A 26,695-nucleotide genomic window follows, 5' to 3' on the forward strand; every position below is an offset into this window, starting at 1 on the left:
CTTCCCTTCCCTTTCCTTTCCTTTCCTTTCCTTTCCTTTCCTTTCCTTTCCTTTCCTTTTCCTCCCTCACATCCTCTCAGATGTGTCCCCATTAGGGCTCTCTGTCAGGCTGGAAATGGGGGCCTCACTGGATTCTTCCAATTTGAACAGCAGAGGACCCGCCCACCTAAATCATCTTGACAACTTTCCCTTGCTATGAAACTTTCTTCTGCCTAGCAACCTTCTTCTTAAAGGTCAGTTTAGCCCTCAATTTCTTTATCAGAGCGGCAAGAAGCAGATTTCAGAGACAAACTAATTTGAATCAAATGTACATGATGTGTGTTTGAGTTAATTCATTCTCTCTGCTTTTTACATCTGTCTTTTATTGGTTTGTAAAATGGGGGGCACACTTATCCCCAGCAACGTATTATATTGGTCTCATGATACAGCTCAGGTTAACTTCTCCCTGTAACCTCTACTTCAGTCTCCTAAGTGTCACTGTCTGGCCACGCCCAACTAAAATCTTAAGTGTCTAATTCGACACGAGTAAAAAGACCAGCAAATACCGCAGAGAGAAAGGCCCCAGGGAGGGTGTCTGATTGATAACTGGGTTATTAGGAGTCCTTTAGCGCTTCGTTTATACTCCTCAAAGTCTTCGGGGTAACATCACTAAGCCACAGTTGCTCTTAAAACTCTACATACATCCTAAAATGGGACTTTGGTATTTAATCTCCCAGCCTGCTGTCCTGTTAATGTGTATGCAGAGGGTTTCTTTGGGCTGTCAGCAACTCAGCGCCACTCCAACTTAAAACACAACGCGAGTGGGAAAGTTTCTCCCCGCGTTGTCAGGGCTCAATCCCCACTTCCTCCCGCGTCAGCTGAGATTTGGGGTAGTAACCTCCCGCCTCCACCCAGGGCCGGTCCGTGACGTCACGGGCGGTGGCTCCTGCGGGTCTATAAAGCAGCAGGTGCTAGCCGCACCCTGGATCCCGCTCGCTTCGCTCCCTTCTGACCCGCGGCCGCCGCCCGGGACATCTCGAGCCGAGCCCGAGGCGCTGGCCGCTCCAGTCACCCGGAGCCCGGCGGGCTGGGCTTCCCTGAGCCTGTGCTCGCCCGCTGCTCCGCGGTTCCGTTGCTCCCGCCACCCGGAGCCTCTGTCGTGTTGCCGCAGAGACCCGGACGCCGCAGGCCAGAGGAACCAATGAGAACTCCGCTGCTACCGCTGGCGCTCTCAGTGCTGTCGCTGCTGGTCTTAGGCTCAGGTGAGCATCCGTCGCCTCTCAGGTTGTTGCCCCATGAATACTGCTGCCTCGTGACACCCCCAAATTTGTCCAGCCAGGGAGCAGATCCTCTTAGCTCACACCCCTGAAACTGCTCATGCTAGGAGGGTGAGAGAAGCAGACAGGAGTCTCTAGCATGACCCAAGGACCAGTTGATGGATACCTAAGAGGTCATTTTAACCTACCCTTTTCTTTGATAACTAAGGAAACCGAGGTCCAGAAAGGTGAAATAGTTTCCAGAAAAGTAGTTAATCCAGGAGGACTTGAAGGAGGGTTCTTTGCCTTCTGTCTCCATTCTTCTGTCTAGTGATTTTATTTTTTCCTCCCCAAAGCAGACTCAAAGTGTTCAGAGGTTGAAAGCACTGCTGCCAATGCTGTTTTGATAGTAAATAAATAAATAAATCAAATCGAATCAAAATGAAATCAAGGACTGAAGCTCAGGACTCCTCAAAGGGGTTACCTGGTGCTGAACTTTTTCTCTGTGTGATAATAACAGATAAAAATGGTGAAAATTGTTGCTCTTTGCCACTATTGGCATTACCTTTTGCATCTTGTGTACAGATTCAAGGCTGTAAACAAGAGTTAAAATGTATCAGGACAGGTTAAAAGACCACAGGAAAGCTTTGGAACAAGCGCACCCAAGTTAGACCTGAAGCTCTCAGGCTACTTAGACATTGTGGGTTACGTGATTCTGGGGGATTGCCTTGGCCGGACTTATCAAATTGTGGACATTAATGTAGGCTATCTGTGGAAAAGAAAACCCAGATGAAAGAAATTCTGTACCTTGGGCAGCTGAGTTTGCTTCTTGGCAGACTGTGAAGTTGCTTTTATGACTCAGTCAAAAAACAAACAAACAAAAACACCCAACACCCAATAGCACACGTACAGTAACTGATTTGATATAAGGAGACACACATTGTCTACATAGCAATGCTCACTTAGTGAGACAGAAGTACCCAACTCCTCTCTTCTTACTCTCTCTGCCCCTGCAGGCCATTATGCAGCTGCCTTGGAGCTCAATGACCCCAGCTCCGAGAAAGGCGAATCACTTTCTGGGGACCACGGTGCCGATGGACTTGCGGTTTCTGTGGGAAGAGAGGTCTCCACCATAAGCGAAATGCCTTCTGGCAGTGAACTCTCCACAGGGGACTATGACTACTCAGAGGAATACGATAATGAACCACAAATATCCAGCTATATTGTAGATGATTCAGTCAGAGGTGAGTGGAGGGCACATGGAAAGCGTTGTCTGTGAGTTGCGGTTTTACCTCTGCAAAGTGGCTTCAGAAGGGAGATGGCTCAGTTTTCTAAAGGCTTTGTAGGCGTGGCTATTGCGCGACCTCAGAGCCACGTGGAGGTTGTATCCTGTAGGTCCAGGGCATTCATCAAAACCTTATGTGCATGTTTAATGTTTGCAACTCTGGTAAGTAGACATAATTGTGCTCATTTTACAAAATAATTGAAGCTCAGAAAGGTTATGTGCTGCTCCCCTCCACCCCCCCACCCCACCCCCACCCCCACCCCGCCTCTGGGAACAAGCAACTGAGTCAGATTCAGAACCTCAATCTGTTTGACTCCTGGAACTGTGGTCTTTCCCAATATGCCACATGACCTCCATTCTGGGAGCATAGGTCGTCATTAACTATTCCTGTGAGCCTTGTAGCTCAACGTTTGTGTCCCCTCCCCCACACTACCTGTCTTAAAATAACTGCATTCTAACACAAATAAGGGATCTGAAGGAATAATGACGAACTCTAGAAATGTTAAAGATGTATGTGTGGATTTTATTTTTGTCCAAACTGCTGATCCCTGGTTTATTTGGTTTGTTTGTTTGTTGTTTTTTTTCTCAGACAGATTTTTTTAAATACCTTTTTTTTTTTTTTTTTTTAAATGAGAGATAGAAGCTCACCACTCTCATTTTACTTTGCCATTTGGAGAGAAGAAGAGGCCATTGATAAGTCAGATCTGGGCATCTACCTTGGAGGCAGGGCAAGGTGATTTCAGAGTTCTTTAAGGTCTCTTAAGACTTCCCTAGTAGCTTCCCTGACTCCTCCTCCTCCTCCTCCTCCTCCATTGGAGTCTCCCAGAGCTGAGGAGGGATGAAGGAGGGACGGGCAGAGACAGGGATAAACCTTAGTGAGCATTCTATGCCAATACCTTGCTTCTCAATCATTTTTTAAATTTTTTAAATTTTCTAATTTTTTATTTTTATTTTTTTAAATATTTGTGGTAGGAAAGGGGATTAAGTTGGACCACCAAGGCATCCGGCAGCCTGTTAAAGATGTGTTAAGTTACTAACAGTTCTGGAGGTCAACTTCTGGAGTGAGCGGCTAGCACTTAGAACTGCAGTGAGGCGAGGCCTACAAAGCTGAGACACTTGCCTGAGCTCCTTTGTAAAGCTGTTTGCTTAAATACCCAGAGGTGTCTTGTCTGTTGCAACACTTCAGTACAGTGACTATTATTTGACTTTAACTTCTAATCTACCTGATAAAATGTAGCGATAATTCATTTAAGACAATTCCCCTAGAGGGCTTATTCTAACTTGCACTTTATAATGATCAAAAGAACTTTTCTGTCGAAACACTGCATGACCACCTATTTAACATTACTTCTAATTTAGCTTTTGTTAATTCACTTAAAGTAAACTCCCAAAACATTCCTAATAGTTATCATTTTCTTAAGACAGAGGCCCTGCCTTTGACACCCCCATAAGCCTTCTATTAACACGTCTCTTGTGTTCTGTGCAACGGGTGCTAGCAAAACCTTTGGGACTAGTGGCGTTTTCCCTTCTCGGTGGTCTCTGTTTGCTAAATGCTTTGTCATACACATCTAGGCAAGGATCAGCACAACAAAATGCACCTTCCCTTCCCTGCCTTTAGCATGTAATTAGCCACACCTTTCATAGTCTTAAGACTCCAGAGCTGAGAAGTTGAGGTGACAGTCCGAGACATCAGGGACAAATATCTCAACGCTATTTTAAATAGAATGAACACAACAGCGAGTCCCCCAATCCCCTGCTGGAAGGTATTTGTTGTTGTTGACACTAACAATAATAATAATAAATACTTTCCAACTTTCTCCAACCTCAAGGGGTACCCACTAACTTCCAACTTAAGACAGTGAACCTGAGATGTGTGTGGGCAGGTAAAATCAGATTTGTCTCACACCATAATCTTAATGGCATTGTCCTTCTTCAAAAGAAAATGATAGAAAGGAAAAGCAAACAAATAAACCGAGCTGGAACTTATCAGCACTGTAGGTTCCAGCTGCTTGTCCTAGAATGCAAGTCTTGTCTTCACCGAAATATGTATTTACCTCTTTGGCATGCGAGGTCCAGTACATCTAGCTACAGGCATACATAGGGAAAAGAATTCAAGTGACGTGCAATAGAGGTTACTGTGCACTGCCCGACAGAGCTATTCTGTTCAGAGTTGTCATGTGTGTGTTGCTTTAAATAATGAGGCCAAAGTATTTCTCAGTGCTGTGATTTCTGGGTCTCACGTATCCCAAATAAATCATTTTGAAGACGAAAAGAGAATATGGATAGTAAATCCTACCTTAACTTTGTCAAACTTCCTTTCACTCCAGTTGAACAGGTGATTAAACCCAAGAAAAACAAGACAGAGGGAGAAAAGTCTACAGAAAAACCCAAAAGAAAGAAAAAGGGAGGCAAAAGTGGAAAAGGCAGACGAAATAAGAGGAAGAAGAATCCATGCACTGCCAAGTTTCAGAACTTTTGCATTCATGGTGAATGCAAATACATCGAGAACCTGGAGGTGGTGACATGCAAGTAGGTTTGTTTCCTTTAAACCCCACCTATAGAAAACTTTTCACTTTTCCAGTGTGTAAACCAAGGACTTCATGAGCTAACATTAGGTTTGTACAGACAATAAGCAAGCAAATCTAGAAAAAAAGTTCTTAACTTGAGGGCTGTAACAAATAGCTTTTTGACTACTGGTGCACAGTATCATTTTATTATAAATAATATATGTATGCAATGTACATACATATGCCTGTACATATATTTTAAGCCTTAAAAAAACTTAAAGTATTTATCACACAACCTTTTATGTTGTTCTAATGTCCCCAAACCCTCTCAATTCACTAAAACTAAACTAAATGATAGAGGAATGTATTAACTGTGACACCAGGAGTCAAAGTCATCATGTGGTCCTAAAAGAACAAGAATCATGAGTCACAGTGTCTTCTGGGAATATCCCACTTACACCCCAACTAATCACAACTTGTTCTTAAAGACCTTTAGCTAGAATGCAGTCCATGTTTCAAGACTTTGCAGAATGGACCATGGCGTGGCTTTTCTATGTTCACTTAAGTGACTGCATCATTAGGTCGTAAGCTTGAGATGCAGAGAACCTTTCAACAACTGTATTTATGAAATATGATCTTACAGTTGTCATCAAGATTACTTTGGTGAACGGTGTGGAGAAAAATCCATGAAGACTCACAGCGAGGACGATAAGGACCTATCCAAGATTGCAGTAGTGGCCGTCACTATCTTTGTCTCTGCCGTCCTCCTCATAGCTATTGGCATCGTTATCACAGTGCAGTAAGTACAGCACAGCCTAAGACCTGAACTCTTGTCAGTATTCCTATCAGACTCCACTGTTATATTTCATGTGAGTTATTTTGTGGCAAGTGACCCCTGAGCAGAATAGAATCAAACTTTGCATTCCTTTGACTACCACTGAAATAATTTACAAAGCCATCTTTCAGAATTAGAATGTCTTTAGCTTAAAAATTGATATTTTGATTACCAGTTTTGATGATGGCGATTTCAGACACTCAGAAATGCCCTACTATCATCTGTGGAAATTTTAAAATGTAAGCTTAAAGCTTGTGATGAGCTAACTAGGGTCACACTAAGCTCACAGCACCAAATATACTTCTTTGGCATAAAAGGAAAACAAACAAATCTCAAAGGTCTTTGAAATCAGCAGCCAAGGAGAGACCTGTGACTTCTCACAGTACAAGGCAAAATTCTGGCTTGTAATTCCGTGCCATGGTGCTCACTGGCTTACAGTTGGTACCTATTTTTGTCCTTATCGGGTATAATAGTGTGGGAATGTATTGAGAAACAAAGCGAAACATTTCCTCCCAATGGCATGGCGTAGGCAGCAATGACAAACTCTGTTACTGTGGTCCTCCCACAGCATCTTCCCTGGGCAACGGCAGATCTCACGCCTCGCTTCAGGACCAAAGAATGCCCACACTCCACTGTTCTAGGTCACAGGCACAGATGGGTACATGAGGATGGCATTGTCTGTCAGACAGAAGCCACTGGATAGGGGAAGCTGGAGGAGGGCCCGCATGGTTCTGGGATGACTCATTGCTACCAGGGCTTGGGAAAAGCAGTGGATTCATTATTCTAATTTTAGGTCTCGGTAAATTACTTTAACAACTGGATTGTGTACACCATCCATCACGATCCATTGCGGCTGTTCTTCAGGATACAGGAGTTATCTCCTGATATTGTTTATTGTTATCTTAAATTCAAATCAGAAGGTGATAAAATGGCACATAAGAGTTGTTTTGTTATGCACAGGACATTAGGTGTGCAGCTTAAATTTGTTTTGCACACCTGGAATTTTTTCTAGCGCCTCAAACCAGCTATGCAAATACATTTAGGAAACTCAAAAGCCTCTATAAACTGTTCTTATTTAACATAGCAGAACTTGTGAGCTAAAGGCGTTTTACAGTGATAGAACTTGTGGCTTATTCAGCTTTTAATTCAGCTCTGATTCCCTGGGAGGGTGTGGAATGACTGCTGGTTTATGTTGCCATCCCATTTTCTTTGTGGCGGTGCTGGGAACTGAACTCAGAACTTCACATAGGTTGGTCAAGTACTCATTGGCTGAGCTACATCTTTAGGTTTTTACTTTTGGGGACAGGATACAAGTTGCCCAAACTGTCCCCGAATGCTGATCTTTCTGTCTTGGCCTCTTGGCGGATCTGGCTTGTGCTACCAGACCCAGCTCAATTCTCTTACTTTTAAGAAGGGATTTTCCCCCCATTTTCTCTCAAACTCTTATTACATTCAAAATATAATCAACACTAATCTTAGACCACAATTACTGAGCTTTTTTTCATTATTGAAATGAATATTATTCTTTAATATTGACAAAGGTCTTTGGGATCTAATGGTAATATGTGATGGATTCATGCAGGATTCACTGAAAGTAATATACAACATCCCTCAAAATGTAAACTATGAGGTTTTTAAAAATCGACTGCAGCAATCAATAAAATTAGAAGGAAACCCCTAGATCTGAAATTACACAAACAGAAGTTGTTTTGCAAACAATTTTTAAACACTAATAATTTAAAATCGTTTAGTAGAAATTTAAATCCATTCATATAAATTTGTTTATATGTGAGGAGTGCTTCTACCACACCCCATCGCCTCCCATGCTTAATCCTTCAGGAATAATGACAAAAGACATTCCAGTTCCACACTGTATAAACACTTTCACTTTTAATATACATTTACAGTTTTAGAGATATGTTTATATTGTGGCAGCATCAATGTCCTCCTAATAAAGAATATTGGCAAGATTTTGAAGTTAGGCTTAATTTTGGTTTAGTGTAACAAACCAACATACAGAGTTTGTTATAAGAAGTCACAGGAGGAAAGTTCCCCATGGTCATGAATATCCCCATGGGACAGATGGGTAGGACTTGCTAACTGTGGAATTCTGTGTTCTGTAAAGCCTTTGGAAACGATACTTCAGGGGATATGAAGGAGAAGCAGAAGAAAGAAGGAGGCTTCGACAAGAAAATGGGAATGTCCTTGTCACTGCCTAGCTGAAGACGATGCAGGTTTGGCCTTTAAACTTCATTTCCCAGTTAGATACTATAACTTTGAAAAAAAAAAAACACTTATCTCAAGGCAAAGGAAGCATCTATTCTTAGTTAGGAGTGCAAATGGATGGCTGTTTTGGGGAAATGTTATTCTTTAAGATTTTTGGTCTTGTAGAGGGAATAGATGTGGCGAATTCTAGTCCTGTTCTCAAAGAACATAACTCTTATCGGATGGAGGAAACAATAAGGCATCAACATGTTGAGGAAGGTCAAATAGGAGTGATAAGAGAGGAACTGATGGTCTGGGACGGGGTGGGGTGGGGAGAATAGTCCATAAACAGGAGAATCAGTGGGACCCACTTAGGAGCTGGAAAGGGCATGCATCCAAAATGGCTTTATAAGCTAGAACGAACTTAGGAAGCCAGGAAAGCGATTATAAGGAAAGACTGGCAATAGTGAGAGGTGAAGAGGTCATTTTAGAAACAGAAGTGGCCTGGTTCCAGTGACTGTTGGCTAAGACAAGGTAGTAATGATAGGGTGCCATCACAGGGAGAAGAGCCAAGGTTAGCCTATTGTATGGGAAAAAAAGGAAGTGAGACAAGAATTTGATTGTTCCTTTTGACAAAGGAAGAGGCACACATTTGAGAGTGGTTTGGCAAAAAGCTGCAGTTTTATTTTTAAGTAGGAAGAGCTAAGTATGTTCTAGGTTAAAGATACATAGTAAGGAGTTAATGAAGATGACCCCAAGGGAAGAGGGTTCCCGGGAGATGGATACAGTGGAAGTCAGCCCAGGCAGAAAGGTTCATATCCTTAGACATTTAGCAAAGATGTCTCCTTAAGTCACTGATGTTTCTGCCTTCATCATGTTAAGAGTTACATGGGATTGTTAAATATGACATTCCTATACACACCCCAAATGTGACAAATTGAAAGTTTTATTTTTAATAAACATTCCACATGGTTATAACTCATGAAATGGGTTGACCATTCACACCAACTATATACTCTCTATTCATTACATCTTTAAAAAAATTATCTTACTGTGCTTAAGCTAAGACTCAATGTGTACATAAGTGTGAAATAGGATATTAATATGCTGTGTTGGCATGTGGTGGCTGCCTATTAACTGGTGGCTACTATTATTATAGTCCTCGTACTAATTATCCTAAATTAACTGTGTATCATAAATACTGAGACACTTAATCTTATTTTTTAATTAGGTCTAACAGTGGATATTTGGTTAGGAAAACTATTTTTATTTTATTACAGTTGCCTTTTTATTTAAGCAGGGTTTAAAATGGTTTGAGCATTTGTAGTTTCCCAAATAGACATATAATTTAAGAAGAAATGAAAAATGGAATCAAGCCAAAATGGCGGTTTTCTGTAAGAATATTTAGCTTGTCTCTTAGGACATCCAGGAAAAAAAAAAGAAGTTGATATAAATTGTGATTCTTAAAAAATTCTTGTAAATTCGTGTTAGACTTGAACTTACCTCAGACACTTTTCTCTCCTCACAGGGTAATGGTCGAATCACTGCCAAGCCACACCGGAAATGACATTGGTCCTTCTTTCAGTAAAGGAAGTAGAGCCTTCCGATGGCTCCAGATGCCCAGTTGTCACTTTTTATGATAGTCTTATTTCTGTATATAAAGAGATGTGTGAAGATAAAATATTTTTTCATGTTGTAAATAATTTATTTAATATTTAAGTGTTATTTATTTTATAGCTCATTAAACTTTTTTTTTAAACAAACAAATTGAGTTTGGATATCAGTTTTGAAGTCTCAGTACATCAGGGCACTTTTATCCTGATATTTGGTCAATCATTTATAAGAGCTCCTTATTTACGAAGGCTTCTTCCCCATCTTTACTGCTGTGTGTGTGTGCAGGGGTGGGGGTGTGGGTGTGTTGGATATTTTATTTATTTGGTGGTTTAGTCCCTGGGTGCTCTGGGGGTACTGGTTGGTTGATTTTGTTGTTCTTCCAATGGGGTTGCAAACCCCTTCAGCTCCTTCAGTCCTTTCCCTAACTCCTCCACTGGGGTCCCTGTGCTTGGGCTGATGGTTTGCTGCAAGCATCCACATCTGTATTGATCATCTACATCTGGCAGAGCCTCTCAGAGGACACTTTTTTTTTTTTTTTAAACTTCCATCATTAGAAAAGGGTCTCACTATAGAAATGTATCATTCTCCTGCTCATAGGATTGGATGACTGCACCTAGCTTTAAAAAGTACTCGTCAAGGGAAAACTTTAGTCCCTTAGTCCCCTACTCTTCTCACAAGTGTTAGTCATTTTGATAATAGACATATTAAGTTATGTAAGCATCTAAAACACACACACACACACACACACACACACACCATTGTCCATCCTTCCTGCTTGTTGCTGTGATCAGCACGAAGAGACAAGGATGGCTTGACAAACAGTCACGTTTCAAGAAGACTAGGAAGCATTTGCAGAAGAGACATGCTTTCCTAATACAGTGTATATTCATGAAAATCTAACACCCTTCTCTCCGTCCACTTGCTAGGCCCTCTCTCATAGTATATGTGCATGCTTAGTGGATGCTATTATATAGACATTAAAGCTATGGGGCCACAGCCTAGACCAAATTATATGCATATAAAATGAAAGAACCTTTACAAGGGAGGGGGGCAGTTTGGAAAAAAAAAAGAATGAGCATATTATCAGCAATCGTATTGAATTTCATGAGTAGAGAGTTGCTATAAGCATCTATGCTTTATCTGTCTGATGTAACCAGAAAATCCTTGTCCATTGATCCCACAGCCATTAGTTCCTAGCTCAGCTACACATATCACTTAAGGAAGTTAAAAGCCTCCCTAGGCTCCTGACTTGCATGGGCTGGAGTGAATTATGACATCTGTATTTGTAAAAGTTTCTTTAAAATTTATTACTTCAGTTGAACGCCTTTAGCATACATTTTACTTGGTCTTATTCTATAACTATACACTACAGCTGGTTTCAATACAAGGCTAGGGCTACAGGACAGGAAAGCCTTGACGTGGACACATTTGCTACCCTATTGGTGAGAGTATTCTGTGTGTCCTGTCACTGCAGCTACAGAATCAACCAGCTGAGGCATGCCCCAGGAATCCATAGGAGCTGCGAGCGCTCACCCAGCCCAGCTTGGAGGAGTCAGGTGAGTTCTTCCTCCAGAGACACCACCCGAGACTGTCTTTGAAGGATGAATAGGATCTATGCTACAGGCATCTTCTATAACACCAGAAGAGAAATGACAGACACCAAGTACTATGCTCTGATACAGAACATAGTTAACCATTGAAACTGTATTCTGAAGAGGTCTAAAGAAAGTGAAATTGGTGAACACACAGTTACCTGGGACTCCTAACTTAAGCTAAGATGTGGAACACAACTGGACAGAAATTCACAGATTTGCAATTCACATAGGGCATCAAGCTGCTGTCTTGGTAAGAGACTTATCCAAAGTAAGAGGTCAGATGACCAGCTTGGAAAACAGGTAAAATATTCTGTGTGAAAAATTAATATCTACTCCCGGGAAGAGAAACTTGGGCATGGATTTCAAGTCTTATTTCTTTAGATTAAATATAAAATAAAAATTATTTGTTATAATAACAAGCCAAAAGCCAATGAGTTAGCAAGGGAAAGAAGAAATAACCCTAAAATGATCACCAAGCTTCTGGGTGTAGAGGGCAGGGAGCTGGAGAATCCATTGGCATGACTTAGTAAGGTTTTTAGAATAGAAGAATGCATTCCATGGACTCTTGACTGAAGAATGTTATCTTTTTAGTTAATCTCTAGTCTCCCTTTCTACTGCTTCTCCTGTAGTTAAGGCGTTTGTTCTGTAGGGAGAATTCTGTTGATTTATGAGGTTATAAGGTATGTTTTCAGCACCCTCACTCAAATATAAGATATCTAAGAAGCCTGTTTATAGCTTGAAGACATAAATACATTTTGTTGTTGTTGTTTAATCTACTGAATTCCCTCCATAAAAGTTCCCTTCTGTTTTCTAAGAGATGACTGATCTCTTATTTGTGATATGCACTCACTGAATGGTAAACACAGAAGAAGGTATATCAGCCTGATAAATCTTGGAGATACACAATTAAAGCTGGATGCTCCTCTTTAGCCAAGATAGTGACTCCACTCTGAAAACGCTGCTGATCATTTAACTAGATAACATCTACGTACATGCTTTGCTCAAGAGAAAGGCAATTTATGAAGTGCTCATTGGGTTAGATGAGGATATTAATATTTCTTCTTGGAGTGTAATCCTACTAAGTCTAGGATTCAGTAGAGAACATATCCATTGCTTCTGCCCAGAGTCTCAGAGCTAAGTAAGTATAGAGCTAATTTTAGCTCAGGTTAAAAAGGAACTGATTCCTAAACTGATGCTGTAGCGTTAGTAGGTGGCCTGGAGCCTGTTTTGTGATATTTTGGTGAAGAATGTGGCTGTTTTTCACCCTTGTCTGAAGAGTCTGTCTGAGGCTAAGGCTAAGGTGAAGAGAATCAGATTAATTGCACTGACAAAGTAAGTCTCTAAAAAGCCCAGCATAGACTTTGTCCTCTGCTTTACTCTCACGAAGAACACTTTGATGAAACACGGCAAGCATAAAAAAGGAAAAAATACCAAATAGATGGTTCAAGTAAAAACTGGGTACCAGGAAGTCAGATGGAGCTGAATCCTGTATTCAAGGAGATAAACAAATTAAGGGAGTCATGACCTTAAGGGAGTGTTCCTCCCAGCTAAGTTTATTGTTTATGTGTTTGCAGCTGAATAAGGAATAGTTATTGTAACTTAGTTATTGTTTTCATTCAGACTTTTAATCTGAAACAAAAAGAAATGGAGGTCACACCTGTGATCCAGATCTTGAGGCACAGTTGCCATGAAAAGCTTAGGTCCAGACATGTGGTATATGCCTTTAATCCCAGGAGACAGAGACAAGCCTGGTATAGAGCAAGTTCAGGTAACATACAGCTTAGTCCCAGGCGTGGTGGTCCATGCTTTTAATCCCAACATTCAAGAGACAGAGCCATGAAGATCTCTGAGTTCCAGGTCAGTTTACGGAGCAAGTTCCAATAGAACAAAGCTTAGGCAATGAAAGAGCTGGAAAACAGAATGTTGGTGATAGTGTAATAGAACAAAGGGACCATGTTCCCGCTCCAGCAAGGACTAGAACTTGGCAGCTTTGGTCACGTAGCTCTGGCTTTAGAGTCAAGAGCAGAAGAGACTTCTGAGATGATTGATGCTGGTTACCTGGAGCTAAGAAGTTGGCAGTGATTAAGAAGAGACTAACATCACTGAGGTAAAACTTCTGCGAAGTATTTTCTGAGAGTGAAAAGAAGCTATGCTCCAGAGATAGCCAGGGTTGTATCTTGTGCTGCAGCTGCACTTGGTCATGTGTAGGAATCACCCAGGTGGTACTTGTTTTGAAGGCATGAAAGGGTCGTGGAGAAGAAGTGAGGCCATGGAAGAGCACCGTTGAAGATGCAGCCTCAGTTGAAGTTGACAGCCCCGTGCTGAAGAGCTCATACAAAGAAGTTGAAGGGTCAGACCCATGAGTGGGATCTATGAGAGGCTGTTGGTGATGCCTCACTGTAGTGGGAGACTCCAGCAAATTGGAGATGCCAGTACCATGGGATGATCACCAAGAAGAGCAGCAGCAGTGGAGTGGAGTGAACCAGAGCCTCGAGTGCTACAGAGGTAGAGTTGGAGAAGTGATTCAAGCCCTTTGGAGGATCCCAGAAGATCATGTGTGGATCCCAGACATTGGAAAAAGAAGCTGTGAAGTTTAGTTTCCTTGGAGACCCCAAGATGTTAGAAATGCCAGAGTTGTGGCATGCCTGCTAAGGAAAGCTGCTACCAAGGAGAGGAACCAGCCTAAGAGAAGAAAGTTGCTGCAGTTAACAAAGATGAAGGGAGCTGTAGATCTGAAGAGTGCCTTGGCATCAGGCATGGAGATGAAGAGTTTGGAGTTTGCCCAGCTGGTTTTGGTCTTGCTTTGCTCCAGTGTTTCCTCACTACAATGTTTTGGAATGGTAATATATATCATGTGGTCTGCTTTTTGATTTTGATTTTATAGGGGATTACAGTTAAGTGATTGGATGAATCTCAGAAGAGCCTTTGAACTTTGGCCTTTTAACATTGTTGAGATTGATTGCTATAGACTGTATGACTTTTGAAGTTGGACTCCAAGTATTTATGCTATGACAAGGTGTAGCCACCATAGACTCAAGACTTTAAGAAAAGTCTGTGCTGGCCATGGAATGGAATGTGGCAGTTTGAATGTGCTTGACCTAGGGAATGGCACTATTAGGAGGTGTGGCCTTGTTGGAGTAGGTGTGGCCTTGTTGGAGGAAGTGTGTCACTTGGGGAGTGGGGTTTGAGACGCTTTTCCTCGCACTGTGACCTGGAAGCTAGTCTTCTCCTGTTTGCCTTTGGAAGATGTAGAACTCTCAGCTCCTTCAGTGCTGTGCTTTCTTGAATTCTTTATATTTTGGATACTAGCCCTCTGTCAGATGTAGGGTTGGTGAAGTTCTTTTCCCACTCGGCAGACTATCATTTTTGTCCTATGGACAGTGTGCTTTGCCTCACAGAAGCTTTTCAGTATCATGAGGCCCCATTTATTAATTGTCGATCTTAGTGCCTGAGCTATGGATATTCTGATCACAAAGTTGTCTCCTGTGCCAATGTGCTCAAAACTATTTCCGCAATTTCTGTGCTATTAGATTTAGTGTACCTGGTTTTATATTGAGGTCTTTGATCCACTTGGACTTGACTTTTGTGCAGTGTGATAAATATGGATCTACTTGCAGTCTTCTACATGTGGACATCCAGTTAGATCAACACCATTTGTTGAAGATGCTTTCTTTTTTCCATTGTATGGTTTTGACTTCTTTGTCAAAAATCAAGTGTCCATAGGTGTGTGGGTTTATTTTTGGCTCTTTTTAATTTGATGCCATTGATCCATCTGTCTGATTCTATATCAATACCATGCACTTTTTATTACTATTGCTCTGTAATACAGCTTGAAGGCAGGGATTCTGATACCTCTAGAAGTTCTTTTATTGTCTAGGATTGTTTTAGCTATCCTGGGTTTTTATTTTTCCATATGAAGTTGAGAATTGTTCTTTCAAGGTCTGTAAATAATTGGAATTTAAATGGGAATTGAGTTGCATTGAATCTGGAGATTGGTTCTTGTCAGGTGGCCATTTTCACTATATTAATCTTACTGATCCATGAGCATGGGAGATCTTTCCATCTTCTGATACCTTATTTAACTTTGTTCTTTGGAAACTTGATGTTCTTGTCATACAGGTCTTTCAATTGCTTGATTAGAGTTACTCCAAGATAGTTTATATTATTTGTGCCTATTGTGAAGGGTGTTGTCTTCCGAACTTCTTTCGAAGCCTGATGTTTGTATAAAGGAAGCATATTGATTTTCTTTTTTAGTTATTTTTGTATCCAGCCATTGTTCTGAAGCTGTTTATCAGGTATAGGAGTTCTCAGGTAGAATTTTTGGGATCACTTATGTATAGTATCATTGTATCATCTATAAATAACAATACTTGGACATCTTCCTTTCCAGTGTGTATCCACTTTATCTCCTTTAGTTGTTTTATTTGTCTAACTAGAACTTCAAGTACTGTATTGAAGAGATCTGGAGAGAGTGGAGAGCATTGTCTTGTCCCTGATTTTAGAGGCATTGCTTTAAGTTTCTCTTCATTTAGTTTGATGTTGGCTTTGGCTTGCTGTAGATTGCCTTCATTGTGTTTAAGTATGGGCCTTGTATCTGTGATCTAAGACTTTTAGCATGATGGGGTGTCGGATTTAGGCAAAGGCATTTTTCTAATCTAATGAGATGATCATGAATGGTTTTTTTTCTGTCAGTTTGTTTATATGGTGGATTAGGTTGATGGATTTTTTCATAAATTGAACCACCTCTGCATCTGAGTTGAAGCCTACTTGATCATGGTGGATAATGTCATTGATGTATTCTTAGATTCAGTTTGCATGTGTTTTATTGAAAAATTTTACATCAGTATTCATAGGGGAAATTGGTCTGAAATTCTTTTTGTTTGTTGAGTCTTTGTGTGGTTTAGGTGTCTGGGTGACTGTGGCCTCATAGAATGAGTTTAGCAGTGTTCCTTCTGTTTCTATTTTGTAGAATAGTTTGAGGAGTATTGGTATTAGCTCTTCTTCGAAGGTCTAGTAGAATGCTGTACTAAAATCATGCGGTCCTGAGCTTTTTCTTTTTTCCTGGTTGGGAGACACTTATTGACTGCTTCTATTTCCTTAGGGGTTATAGGACTAGTTAGATAGTTTTCCTGATATTGTTTTAACTTTGGTAAGTTGTATCTGTCTAGAAAATCATTCATTTCATTTAGTTATTTTAATTTTGTGGAGTAGAGGCTTGTGAATTAAGACCTAATTATCGTTTGAACTTCCTCAGTATCTGTTGTTATGTCTCCGCTTTCATTTCTGATTTTAATCTGGGCACTGTCTCTTTGCCTTTTAGTTGCTTTGGCTAAGGGATTGTCTATGTTGTTGATTTTCTCAAAGAACCAGTTGTTGGTTTTGTTGATTCTTTGTATTGTTCTCTTTGTTTCTAATTGAGTGATTTCAGCCCTGAGTTTGATTATTTCTTGCTGTCAACTCTTCTTGGTTGTGTCTGCATCTTCTTTTTCTTTTTTTTTCTACCACTTTTAGGTGTACTTTTAAATTGTAAGTATAAGAACTTCCAGTATCTGTATGAAGGGACTTAGTGCTATGAACTTTCCTCTTAGCACAGCTTTCATTGTTTGCCTTCATTTTCATTGAATTCTTTATTTTTTTTCTTTCTTCCCTGACCCAGTGATTAATGAGTAGAAAGTTGCTCAGTTTCCATGGGTTTGTAAGCTTTCTGTTGCTTCTGTAGTTGTTGAAATCCAGCTTTAATCCAAGCTTCTTGTATATTTATAGGCATATCTTTCTTTAGGTTAAGGTAATTTTCTTCTATGCTGTTACAAAAGTTTTGTTGGAACCCTTTTAGTTTTAGCATTTTTTTTTTTTTTTGACCAATGTATCAATTTCTTCTCTGGTATCTTCAATGCCTGAGATTCTCTCTTCCATCTCTTGTATTCTATTGGTTATGCTTGTGTCTGTGGTTCCTGTTCTCTTTCCTAGGTTTTGCATCTCCAGAATTGCCTCAGTTGTGTTTTCTTTATTGAGTCAATTTCCATTTTCAGCCCTTGAACAGTTTTGTTTCTTTTACCTTACATTTACCCATTTCCTCTTTAATGGCCTCTGCCTGTTTGGTTGTATTTTCCTGTACTTTTTAAAGGTATTTATTAATTTCCTCATTAAAGGACTCTATCTATCATCTTCATAAGATTAGATTCAATGTCATTTTCTTGCCATTTTGGTGTGTTAGACTATTCAGGGTTTCCTGTTTTAGGACAGTAGGGTTCTAATGGTGCCCTATTGCCATGGCTTTTGTTAACTGCATTCTTACTGCTGGCCTTAAGCCATCTGCTTGTCCCTGGTGTTGGCAGACCTGGCAGTCTCTGATGGGAGCAGGACTCTGCAGCTTCAGGTAGACCCGTTTGTCCCTGGTGGCAGCAGGCTTCCAGGGATGCAGGCAGAGTGAGCATTCCCTGACTGCCCCGGTTTGCAGGTTGTCCTGGGTAGAAGCTTCCAAGGATGTAGATAGAGCTGGTGGTCTCTGGTGGTTGCAGGCCTCTGTTTGCCCTGGGTGGAGCATCCAGGGATGCAGGGGGAAGTTTTGACCAGGAAATGGAGTACAGAGGGGGCAGGGCAGAGCTCACAGCTGCAGGGTTTGCCCAGAGGAGCCATCAGGCAAGGAATTGGAGTAGGGATCTCACCTTGTGGTTTCTGATGGCTGCAGGCATCTAGGATTGTGGCTAGAGGTATGCACTGGAAGATGGAGGGGAGTGGTGGCAGGGCAGACCTCAAGGCTTGCTGGGAACTCAGCAGGCAGCAGTTTGGAAGTTAGGGGATCTTACCTGGTTGGCTATGGCAGCAGAAGGCCTCCAGGGATTTAGGTAACATTGTGGACCTGGAAGTGGAGTGCAGAGGGGGCCCCATTTTCCAAGGTTTATATAGTCCTTGTTTACCCAAAATAGAGAGCACAAGCCAAGAGAGCTATTTTCTAAAATAGATATAACCCTAAAGAGATATAATGCTGAAATATTTGAAGACACTACCCTCCCAACCCCCCACTTTCTTATACTCTACCCCACTCCTCGTCCTCCTCACCCTTCATTCCCTGCTGGTCCAGGATCCTACTCACCTACCCAATTTGGACTTCACTTCATCCTTTTCTGCCTGGTGTGATTTGGGCAGGATACCCCAAGGGAAGAAGCAGAAAAACAGAACCACAGTGTATGACCCATTTGGGTAGCATGATGAGGATGTGGCAAGGAAGACCATCCCAGGGATTTTGAAAAAGTTTCAAGTTTTGGATCAGTGTAATGAAGAAGAACTTACTGACAGGAAACCAGGTTTCATGATGTGCTTGACAGGCCATGATGCTTTGAGAAGAATGAGAAGCTTAAGAAGGCAGAAGAAAGACTAGTTGGTGAGGCCGTTTTTAACAGGTAAAGAGGAGATCAAGTCAACTAGAGCTAGGGTAACAGGGGTGATGAAAAATAAATAGGGTGTGCAACAAGAATGAGAAGGGCCTTCCCAAAGACACGGAATTTGGGGAAATCAATAACTCTAGTTGGGTATGTCCATGTGCAATTATTAGTAGAGATTATTAGTATTCTATTAGTAGAGAGAAAAAAATTCCTCCGCTGTTCTAATCCTTAAGAGACTACCTTTTGTTTACTAAAAGTAAGAAATATCTGAGACTGTCTTAACAGCTGACTTCACTGACCTGAATTTCTGGGTTTTCAGTCAGGAATATCACTTAAGCCAAACCATGACGCCATCTGTTTCAGAGGGAGTAACAGGGGCAGTGTTTGTGAGGTGCAGAGCGGTCATATCAGATGTCCTTCACCATCCCTTTCCAAGTTGATGCAATAGTCACACAATAAAATCAGTAGACATTGCCAGATGTGATGGCTTGCCCCTGAAGTCCCACCTCGGCGAAGCTCAAGCAAGAGATTCCAGTTGCAGGCAAGCCTAGTCAACAGAGTGAGACCCTGTCTTTAAAATTTTAAACACTCAATTGTTGCTAAAACTAGAAGAATGAAAATATTAAGGCATGGTTACTATGGCGATGGGCTTGCTGTTGTGTGTAGAATCAGCTTGCAATTAACCTCTTAAAGCAGATAATCTTGAATTACTTTCTGTTAAATAAATGATTCTTATAGAAGCCCATGTTTGCATCAATAAGCTTCCTATTACTATAAAATGAATAGTCATAACCTAGAAAAAACTGGCAAACAATCATATTACATGCACAGTTATACTATTTCTGGGAAGAAATTTTATGAGTATTTGTATATGTACATGCGTGTAGTATGTAGAGTGATAGTTAACCCTATACTCTGTTGCTGTAGATATGTTAGAGAGATTGTTCTACAGAATATGTTATCTTGTATCTCTATGGTACTTACCCACAGAGGAGAAAGAGACATCACTAAGGACCTTACTCAGGAACCCTGGATCCTAAAGATTTTCCCATGCCATCCATGTAACCATTAATCACGCATCCCCACTATCCCTAGTAGCTAATTAATCATAAGTTAATTAAAAGTATTCTGGGCTTCAAGATGGCCAGAAATCGGTGAGCCCTTAATTTTCAGGTGCTTTTCTTAGTTGAAGCTCACCATCTGGTTAGGTCACTTGGCAGCATGCCTATTGGGCTTCCCTGAAGGATCACTTCAAGTACATGACTCATCTTATGGTGACTCTTAAAGCCACAATCTCAGTGCTCAGGACAAAGTCTAGAGATGTGGACTAGCAGTTTTGAAATAAAAGTGTTCAGGAAGAATCTTAATCAGTTGGCATTTGGTTAGAGGTCGGTCATTGCTGTACAATGTAAAGCACCTAGCTAGATCAACGTCACTCAGTTGTCTCTAGAGGATGTCTGTGTGTCCTTTCACAATGATGACTGCCACCACCACAAGCCCAGAGTTCAGGTATCCTGGCAAACTTTTAGTTTGTTCCTGCCTTATGTTCTGTAAAGGGCCAGTGTGTGCTAAGGGATTTTTTTGTTCTGTTTTGTTTTTTATTTAACAGCTTGGGTTCTTTAGTAGTTGGGACTAGATCTGCTGCATAGTTTTATGATTTCCACTTTTCATGTCCTTTTCTCTCATTATGCCTTCCTAGTGAGAAAGGCAAGGCTATCTTGGGGCTATTATGAACTCCATAAAAGGGGATTCGGGAGAGCAAAGAATGCTGATTCCGAGGAGGACTTGAGGAGTGAGGAGGGCACTTGGACCTGGCAAACAGCCTTTGCTTCTCCTGATCCATTTGCATCATTTAACCTCTGCTCAAAGGACAGGCGGACACCTGGGGTTGAGGACAGCTCATGTTCTCTTCTCTCACCTGGGTACAGGCCAACTTTCACTATTTGCATACAGAACGGAACCTTACAAAAATGGAGTCTATAGAGGAAGACAGAAATAAAATTATGTACTCCTTTCCAAAGGACAATTTCTGCAGGCCACCCAAGTTAGGATTTCTAAGTATAGCTGAGGTGCCTTTGACAGTTTCCTACAGACTTTAGAAGAGGACCAGAGATTCTTCACATAATCTGAAATCTCTCTCTCTCTCTCTCTCTCTCTCTCTCTCTCTCTCTCTCTCTCTCTCAGTGTCTGTTTATATTTATTCTATATATTTGCACACATGTTTGTGGATGTATGAGCTGATGTATACATGTGGAAGCCAGGAGTCAGTGTCTAGTTTTTTGTTTTTGTTTTTGTTTTTGATTTTTCAATATCATATAGTTTGTGACAGGCTGCCATTGGAGCTGGAATCCATTATATTCTGCTGTACCGCTGGCCAGTAAATCTCAAGGGATGTCATTTCTCTGCCTTTGAAGGGCTGGGATTATAGGTGTGTGCTAGGATTGTTTGAGCTTGTTGTTGTGCACTTTTTTATGTGGTTGTTGGTGTCAAATTTAGGTCCCCATATTTATACAGCAAGTATGTTACAGAATGAGCCATCTTCTCAGGCCCTGCACATTTTGCTTTTAACATGTGAATGACTTGGGGCTCTCAGATCCATGTAGGGGCACCTGACTTCTTAAAACAGTTTTTACATATTTATTTATTTATTTATTTATTTATTTATTTATAATATGTGTGCTGTGTGGGTGTGTGTATACGTATATATCGGGGTGTGTGCACATGAGTGGAGATGCCTGAGGGATCAGAGGCATCAGACCTTCCTTGGACCTTGAGTTACAGGTAGTTGTGAGCTATCCCCATGAGTGCTATGCATTGAAACTTGGGATCTTCAGAAGAGCAGGACAAACTCTTAACCCTAGTGCCTTCTCCCAAGCCCCTATATTGTATGTTTTATATGGCTATTAAATATGATGGAATAAATCCTGTATACTCACTTATGGGAAAAACTGAAACCCAAACCAAAACACTGTTATTTAGATTTGACATCTTGGGGTTCTTCTGAAATGGTAAAATCTTCCACAGCAGACTTCTTTTTTCTAGTCAATAATGGGAATTTTGTCTTTAGACATGAATTAATAAATATTGAAGTTACTCTCTTGATACTAACAACCATAAAACTAAGAAGAAAAGAGGAGGAGTTGAATATTTTGGTAGGACAAGACCCTAACTGCTGACACAACACAAAAAAGCAGACTGTATTTCTGCACAAACATAGAATCTAAACAGAGTGTGAAGGACTGCTGAGGAGATGGAGGTTTGAGGACAGAGAAAATAAGAAAAAAATTTAAGATACATGAGGCAAAGTACCATAGGAAGACAACACACACATTAACAGATCAGAAATATAAAAGAAATATAAAAGATCTGCCACTAGATCTCAAGGCTAGGAAGCCTAGACATGAGCCTAAAAGAGGCTTGTCCATATTTAGAGGAAATAATGTAATGTACAACTATAACTTTATCTATCTATCTATCTATCTATCTATCTATCTATCTATCTATCTATCTATCTATCTCATGCATGCACACATACACACACATGGGGAGGGAGGGAGGGAGGGAAGGAGAGAGAGAGAGAGAGAGAGAGAGAGAGAGAGAGAGAGAGAGAGAGAGAGAGAATACTGAGTTTATTTATACTTTTGGGCAGTTAGAGAGAAATTTATGATCTGTCTCTGCATTGCTCAGAACAGAGTCAAGTTAACAGAATAGAAGAAATACTTGTCAATATATATAATTTGCAGATAGTCAGTTTCCTAGCACCTGGACTTCATCTTCACTTCAAGATTTCCTGAAGAAATCTCATCCCCTAGAGTTCAGCTACATTCTTAAAATGTTGACTGAATATTAGTCTATGCATAATTGGAGTGAAGTTACCCAAGGCCAAGCAAAGAACTAGACTGTGGCTGGCACTTGCAACCTAGCTAGAACTGTTTAAATTCATATCCATTCTGGAGAGGTTTTGCTTAACACCTGAAACATTCAACAGACAAAGCCAAAAGTTGTCCCTAATGTAGAAGTTACTCTAAATCCACCCACCCACCAACCAACCAACCAACCAACCAAACAACCAAACAAACAAACCAAACAAACAGACCAAACAAATAAGCCCCCAAACAAACAAAAACAACAACCCCCCAAACAAACAAACGAAAACACCCACAGAAATTATCACAAATGACAGGACCATCTTTTTTGTAAGACTGAAACATTGCACACTGGATATGTGCATCATAATTTTCTTCTACATACATCCATTGGTGGATAGATGGGTGGGTGCCACATTAACTATTATGAATAACACTGCATGAATAAGAATACTGGTTCTATTGGATATATACAATAGCGTGTCTTTTGTTTTGAAGACAGATACTCTTCATTGGCAACTGCTGAGTGTTGGTAATGATAAGCCCAGGACACAGAAATAAGTACAGTGGATGGAAAAGGGCATACTGCATACCTCCCTTACTATTCAACAGTGTTTTCTCCCAAGCAGTTTTATAGCTATACCTTAAAGATTCTTTTGGCCTTATCCAGAGATAAATATAAAGATCCTACCATAAATGTTCTACATTTCTATGTGAACTTGGAGCACCATGCCCTTCTGTGTCCCTTGGTACCTCAAGACTTTCAGGCTTTCCTCAAAGCCTCCATGGACTTTGAGGACATTTGCTACAGAATATTGGGGGGGAAATCAGAGCCTATTTGCTTTCCCGTCTCAAGTAAAATGATAACTGACACATGCTATAGACTACTGATGCAAGCTGTGGAGGAGAGATTGTATAACATTCCGGTGAAGAGCATTGTAAAAATAGTCATGTGGAACTCAGGTTATACATGTACCAAATGGCAGCAACTTTTAAGTATATGCGAGATGCACTGATAGAGAGTAAAGTTACACAACATCAACGAGAAATTCAACTTTCTCTTTCATTAAGTGACGTCTGCACTCCCGTTCCCTTAGCTTTTCACCTTCCCTTTTCACATGCTGTGAGTGGATAGATACCCTTACCCTAGTTGTAAGAAGTCCTACTTACATCAATTAACACAAGACATGTGGTAACAAAGCTTCAAGTCAGCCAAGCATTCAGTTGAGGGTTACTGTTTCCTCTGTCAAGGGATGCCTTAGTGTGCTGTTTCTTATTTATTGTAATTCATTTCCAACGTAAAAGCTAGAGTTGCAAAGAAGATATCTTATAAGTCCAGCCAGGAACAATTAATAAAACATGTTCTGGCAAGAGACAAAAACCTATTAAAAATTTTAATAGTCATCAATTTTTTGTTTATGATAGGATAAGTGTTTGGATGGGCTGGAAGGACAGGACTGGTCTTAAATACAATGATGAACTGAAGAAAGCAGAGTCAAATGACCACAAGAAGACTGGCCCTTTCAAAACTGCTTCCCTCGTGACATGGGAATCAGCCACATAAAAGTAACTGGTTAACATTAGACTAGATTGCTTCTAGATATTTTGAGGGGGTTGTTAAAGCTTATAGCAAGAGGGAACTTCATTTTCATTCTAGTTAAAATCAAACTGGCTTGTTTGAGAACCCTGCCTTCTATTTCCCCTTCTGAGCATCTTGCATGGCCAGATAACAACTCATTTTCCACTAGGTGATGAGGAAGAACAGTCTGACTGTATTCTGACTTTTAGACTGTTTGAGCCCAGCGCTGAGCTCAGTCTAAACAATGGCCTCTTGCAGTTTTATTCAACCATTCTCTTCCCTCTTTTTACTCAAAGAATCTCACCTTCCATTTGTGTACAGAACTGCACCTCAAGAACGTCCTTGCTCAAATGGATGGAACTTGAGAATATCATCCCAAGTGAGGTAACCGGTCTCCAAGGACATGCATGGTATGTACTCACTTGTAAGTGGATGTTAGCCGTAAAATACAGGCACCATGTTACATTCCGCAGAACCAAAGGAGCTAAACAAGGAGGAAGGCCCAAGTGAGGAAGCCTGAAGGTCACTTAGAAGAGGAATAAAATAGTCATAAAAGGCAGATGGAGGGAGGGAACTCAGAGGTAGGGGGGATGGGGATGGGAATGGGGGGTTCAGAGTCAGGTGTGAGAAATGACAGGAGAGATGGATAGACAGTCATACAATGAATGGAAATCTGCAATTGATGGGGATGAGAAAGTAGAGGATCTACCTTCATCTCCAGGACAAGACAGAGGCCTGGGATAAGGGAGATGTGCAAGAATCAATGGGGATGACCTTAGCTGTGACTCACTACATTAGGGATATAGAATCTGAAGAAGTTACCTCCTGTAGCCAGGTAGGAACCACGGTGGAGCAATAGAAACACTAACCCACAAGACTTTCAACCCAAAATGTATGCTGTCTACAAGAAATGCAGGCATGGGACTGAAGCAGAGACTGAGGGTATGGCCAACCAATAACAGACCCAACTTGAGACCCATCCCATGGGTAAGCACCAACCCCTAACTATTAAGGATACTCTGTTATTCTTGCAAACAGGAGCAAGTTGTCCTCTGAGAGGCTTCACCCAGCAACTGACTCAGACAGACACAGACAACCACAGCCAAACAGTGGGTGGAGCTTGGGGACCCTTATAGAAGAATAGGGGGAAGGATTGAAGCCCCTGAAGGGGACAGGAACTCCACGGGAAGATTAACAGTGTCAACTAACCTGGATCCTTGGGGCTCTCAGAGTCTGAACCACCAACCAAAGAACATACATGTGCTGAGCCTGAGCCTCCCCCCGCACATGTAGCAGATGTGCAGCTTGGTTTTCATGGGGGTCCTGAGCAAATGGAATGGGGACTATAGTAAAGCTGTTGCCTGTACGTGGCATATGTTCTTCAAGCTGGGTTGCCTTGTCTGGCCTCAATGGGAGAGGAACTGCCCACCTGCTCTGAGGAGAAGGGGATGGGAGATGGGAAGGGCTTGAGGGAGGGATGACCAGGAGGAGGGGAGTGAGAGGGATGTAAAGTGAAGAAGTAAAAAAAAAAATTAAATTATAAAAGAAAGTCTTTGCTTGAATAAATTCTATTGCAGCTTAAAAATAATGAAAAATCACTAATGGGGTTCTTCTGTTCAAAACCTTATAAAATGAATAAAAAGTAGGAATATCAAATCGTCAATAGATTCACATAATTAAAAGTCAATGATATGCAAATGTTTAATTGTAAAAATGACAAATGTTTAACCTTTTAACCATCATTCAACATTTACTACGAGTGACCAGCCAGCTGCCTTCATTTGGGAAGGAAGAGGTACAATTAGTAAATATTAAAATTGCTTGAAAGAATAAAGCATAACTGACGTTTCTGGAAATACATTTCTCTTTTTGAAGGTACAACCCTTTCCATTAATACCAAATAAAAACGTGAATCAGAGCTTCCCTTTTCCATGAGTAAGGAAATGATCTTTTCTTGGGAATGATACCCCAGGAGGTATGACCAGAGTCATGGAACTGTGGTTGGCAGCCAGTGCCCTTCCAAGGGGAGGAATAGTCAGAGGAAGGCAAAGGAGCCAGCAAGACATCTCAGGGTGGTGGACTGCTTGACCTCGCTCAGGGAGGGCCACACTGATTAATTAGGTACCACAGCATGTCCAATAAAAGCTCTTGGAGGTGGAATTGCAGACTGTGGGCTTTGCTTTCCAATTAGATGTAGACATTGCCTGTGGCATAGAGGCACACCCAAGGTGTAGTAGGTAATAAAATATAATACTGAAGCCAGAAGATTTGACCAAAATGATGGAAGTAGAAACCTGGACAGGGCAAGGGCATTTATCTAATCTCTCTAGAGAAGGGGTACTCTCCAGAGTAGGCCAGGCAGACATTGGAGCAAATGGGTAGATCAGAAATGACAACTGAAGAAAACCTGACTACTTGAACCAAGCACAAGGTGTAAGGTAACTATAGTGTCTGTTACTCAACTTGTGGTTATGACACCAGAGAGTTAGGAACACAGACTCTCAGACCCCACCCAAGCAAGCCCTACTCAGTCTAAACCCACATTTCAGCAAGTTCCCCAGAGGATTCCAGATCACTTGTTATCTGAGAAAC

At 41.0% G+C, this 26,695-nt stretch overlaps 1 protein-coding gene across 1 annotated transcript; it reads left to right on the forward strand.

The window, feature by feature from the left end:
• Window positions 1-964: 964 nt before the first annotated feature.
• On the forward strand, window positions 965-9,834 carry Areg (amphiregulin). Its single transcript, XM_021211279.1, has 6 exons — window positions 965-1,241; window positions 2,252-2,479; window positions 4,848-5,049; window positions 5,671-5,826; window positions 7,988-8,096; window positions 9,596-9,834. The coding sequence occupies exons 1-5, from the start codon at window positions 1,181-1,183 to the stop codon at window positions 8,079-8,081; spliced, it is 741 nt and encodes a 246-aa protein (XP_021066938.1). The 5' UTR covers window positions 965-1,180; the 3' UTR covers window positions 8,082-8,096; window positions 9,596-9,834.
• The last annotated feature ends 16,861 nt before the right edge of the window (window positions 9,835-26,695 follow it).

Source organism: Mus pahari, chromosome 13 (assembly GCF_900095145.1).
Source record: "Mus pahari chromosome 13, PAHARI_EIJ_v1.1, whole genome shotgun sequence".
Classification (NCBI taxonomy): Eukaryota; Metazoa; Chordata; class Mammalia; order Rodentia; family Muridae; genus Mus; species Mus pahari.

Coding starts and splice junctions, on each gene's coding strand:
- Areg (XM_021211279.1), top strand. CDS start 1,181: ATGAGAACTCCGCTGCTACCGCTGGCGCTCTCAGTGCTGTCGCTGCTG. Junction 2,480..4,847: donor TGTAGATGATTCAGTCAGAG/GTGAGTGGAGGG, acceptor CTTTCACTCCAG/TTGAACAGGTGATTAAACCC. Junction 5,827..7,987: donor GGCATCGTTATCACAGTGCA/GTAAGTACAGCA, acceptor TGTTCTGTAAAG/CCTTTGGAAACGATACTTCA.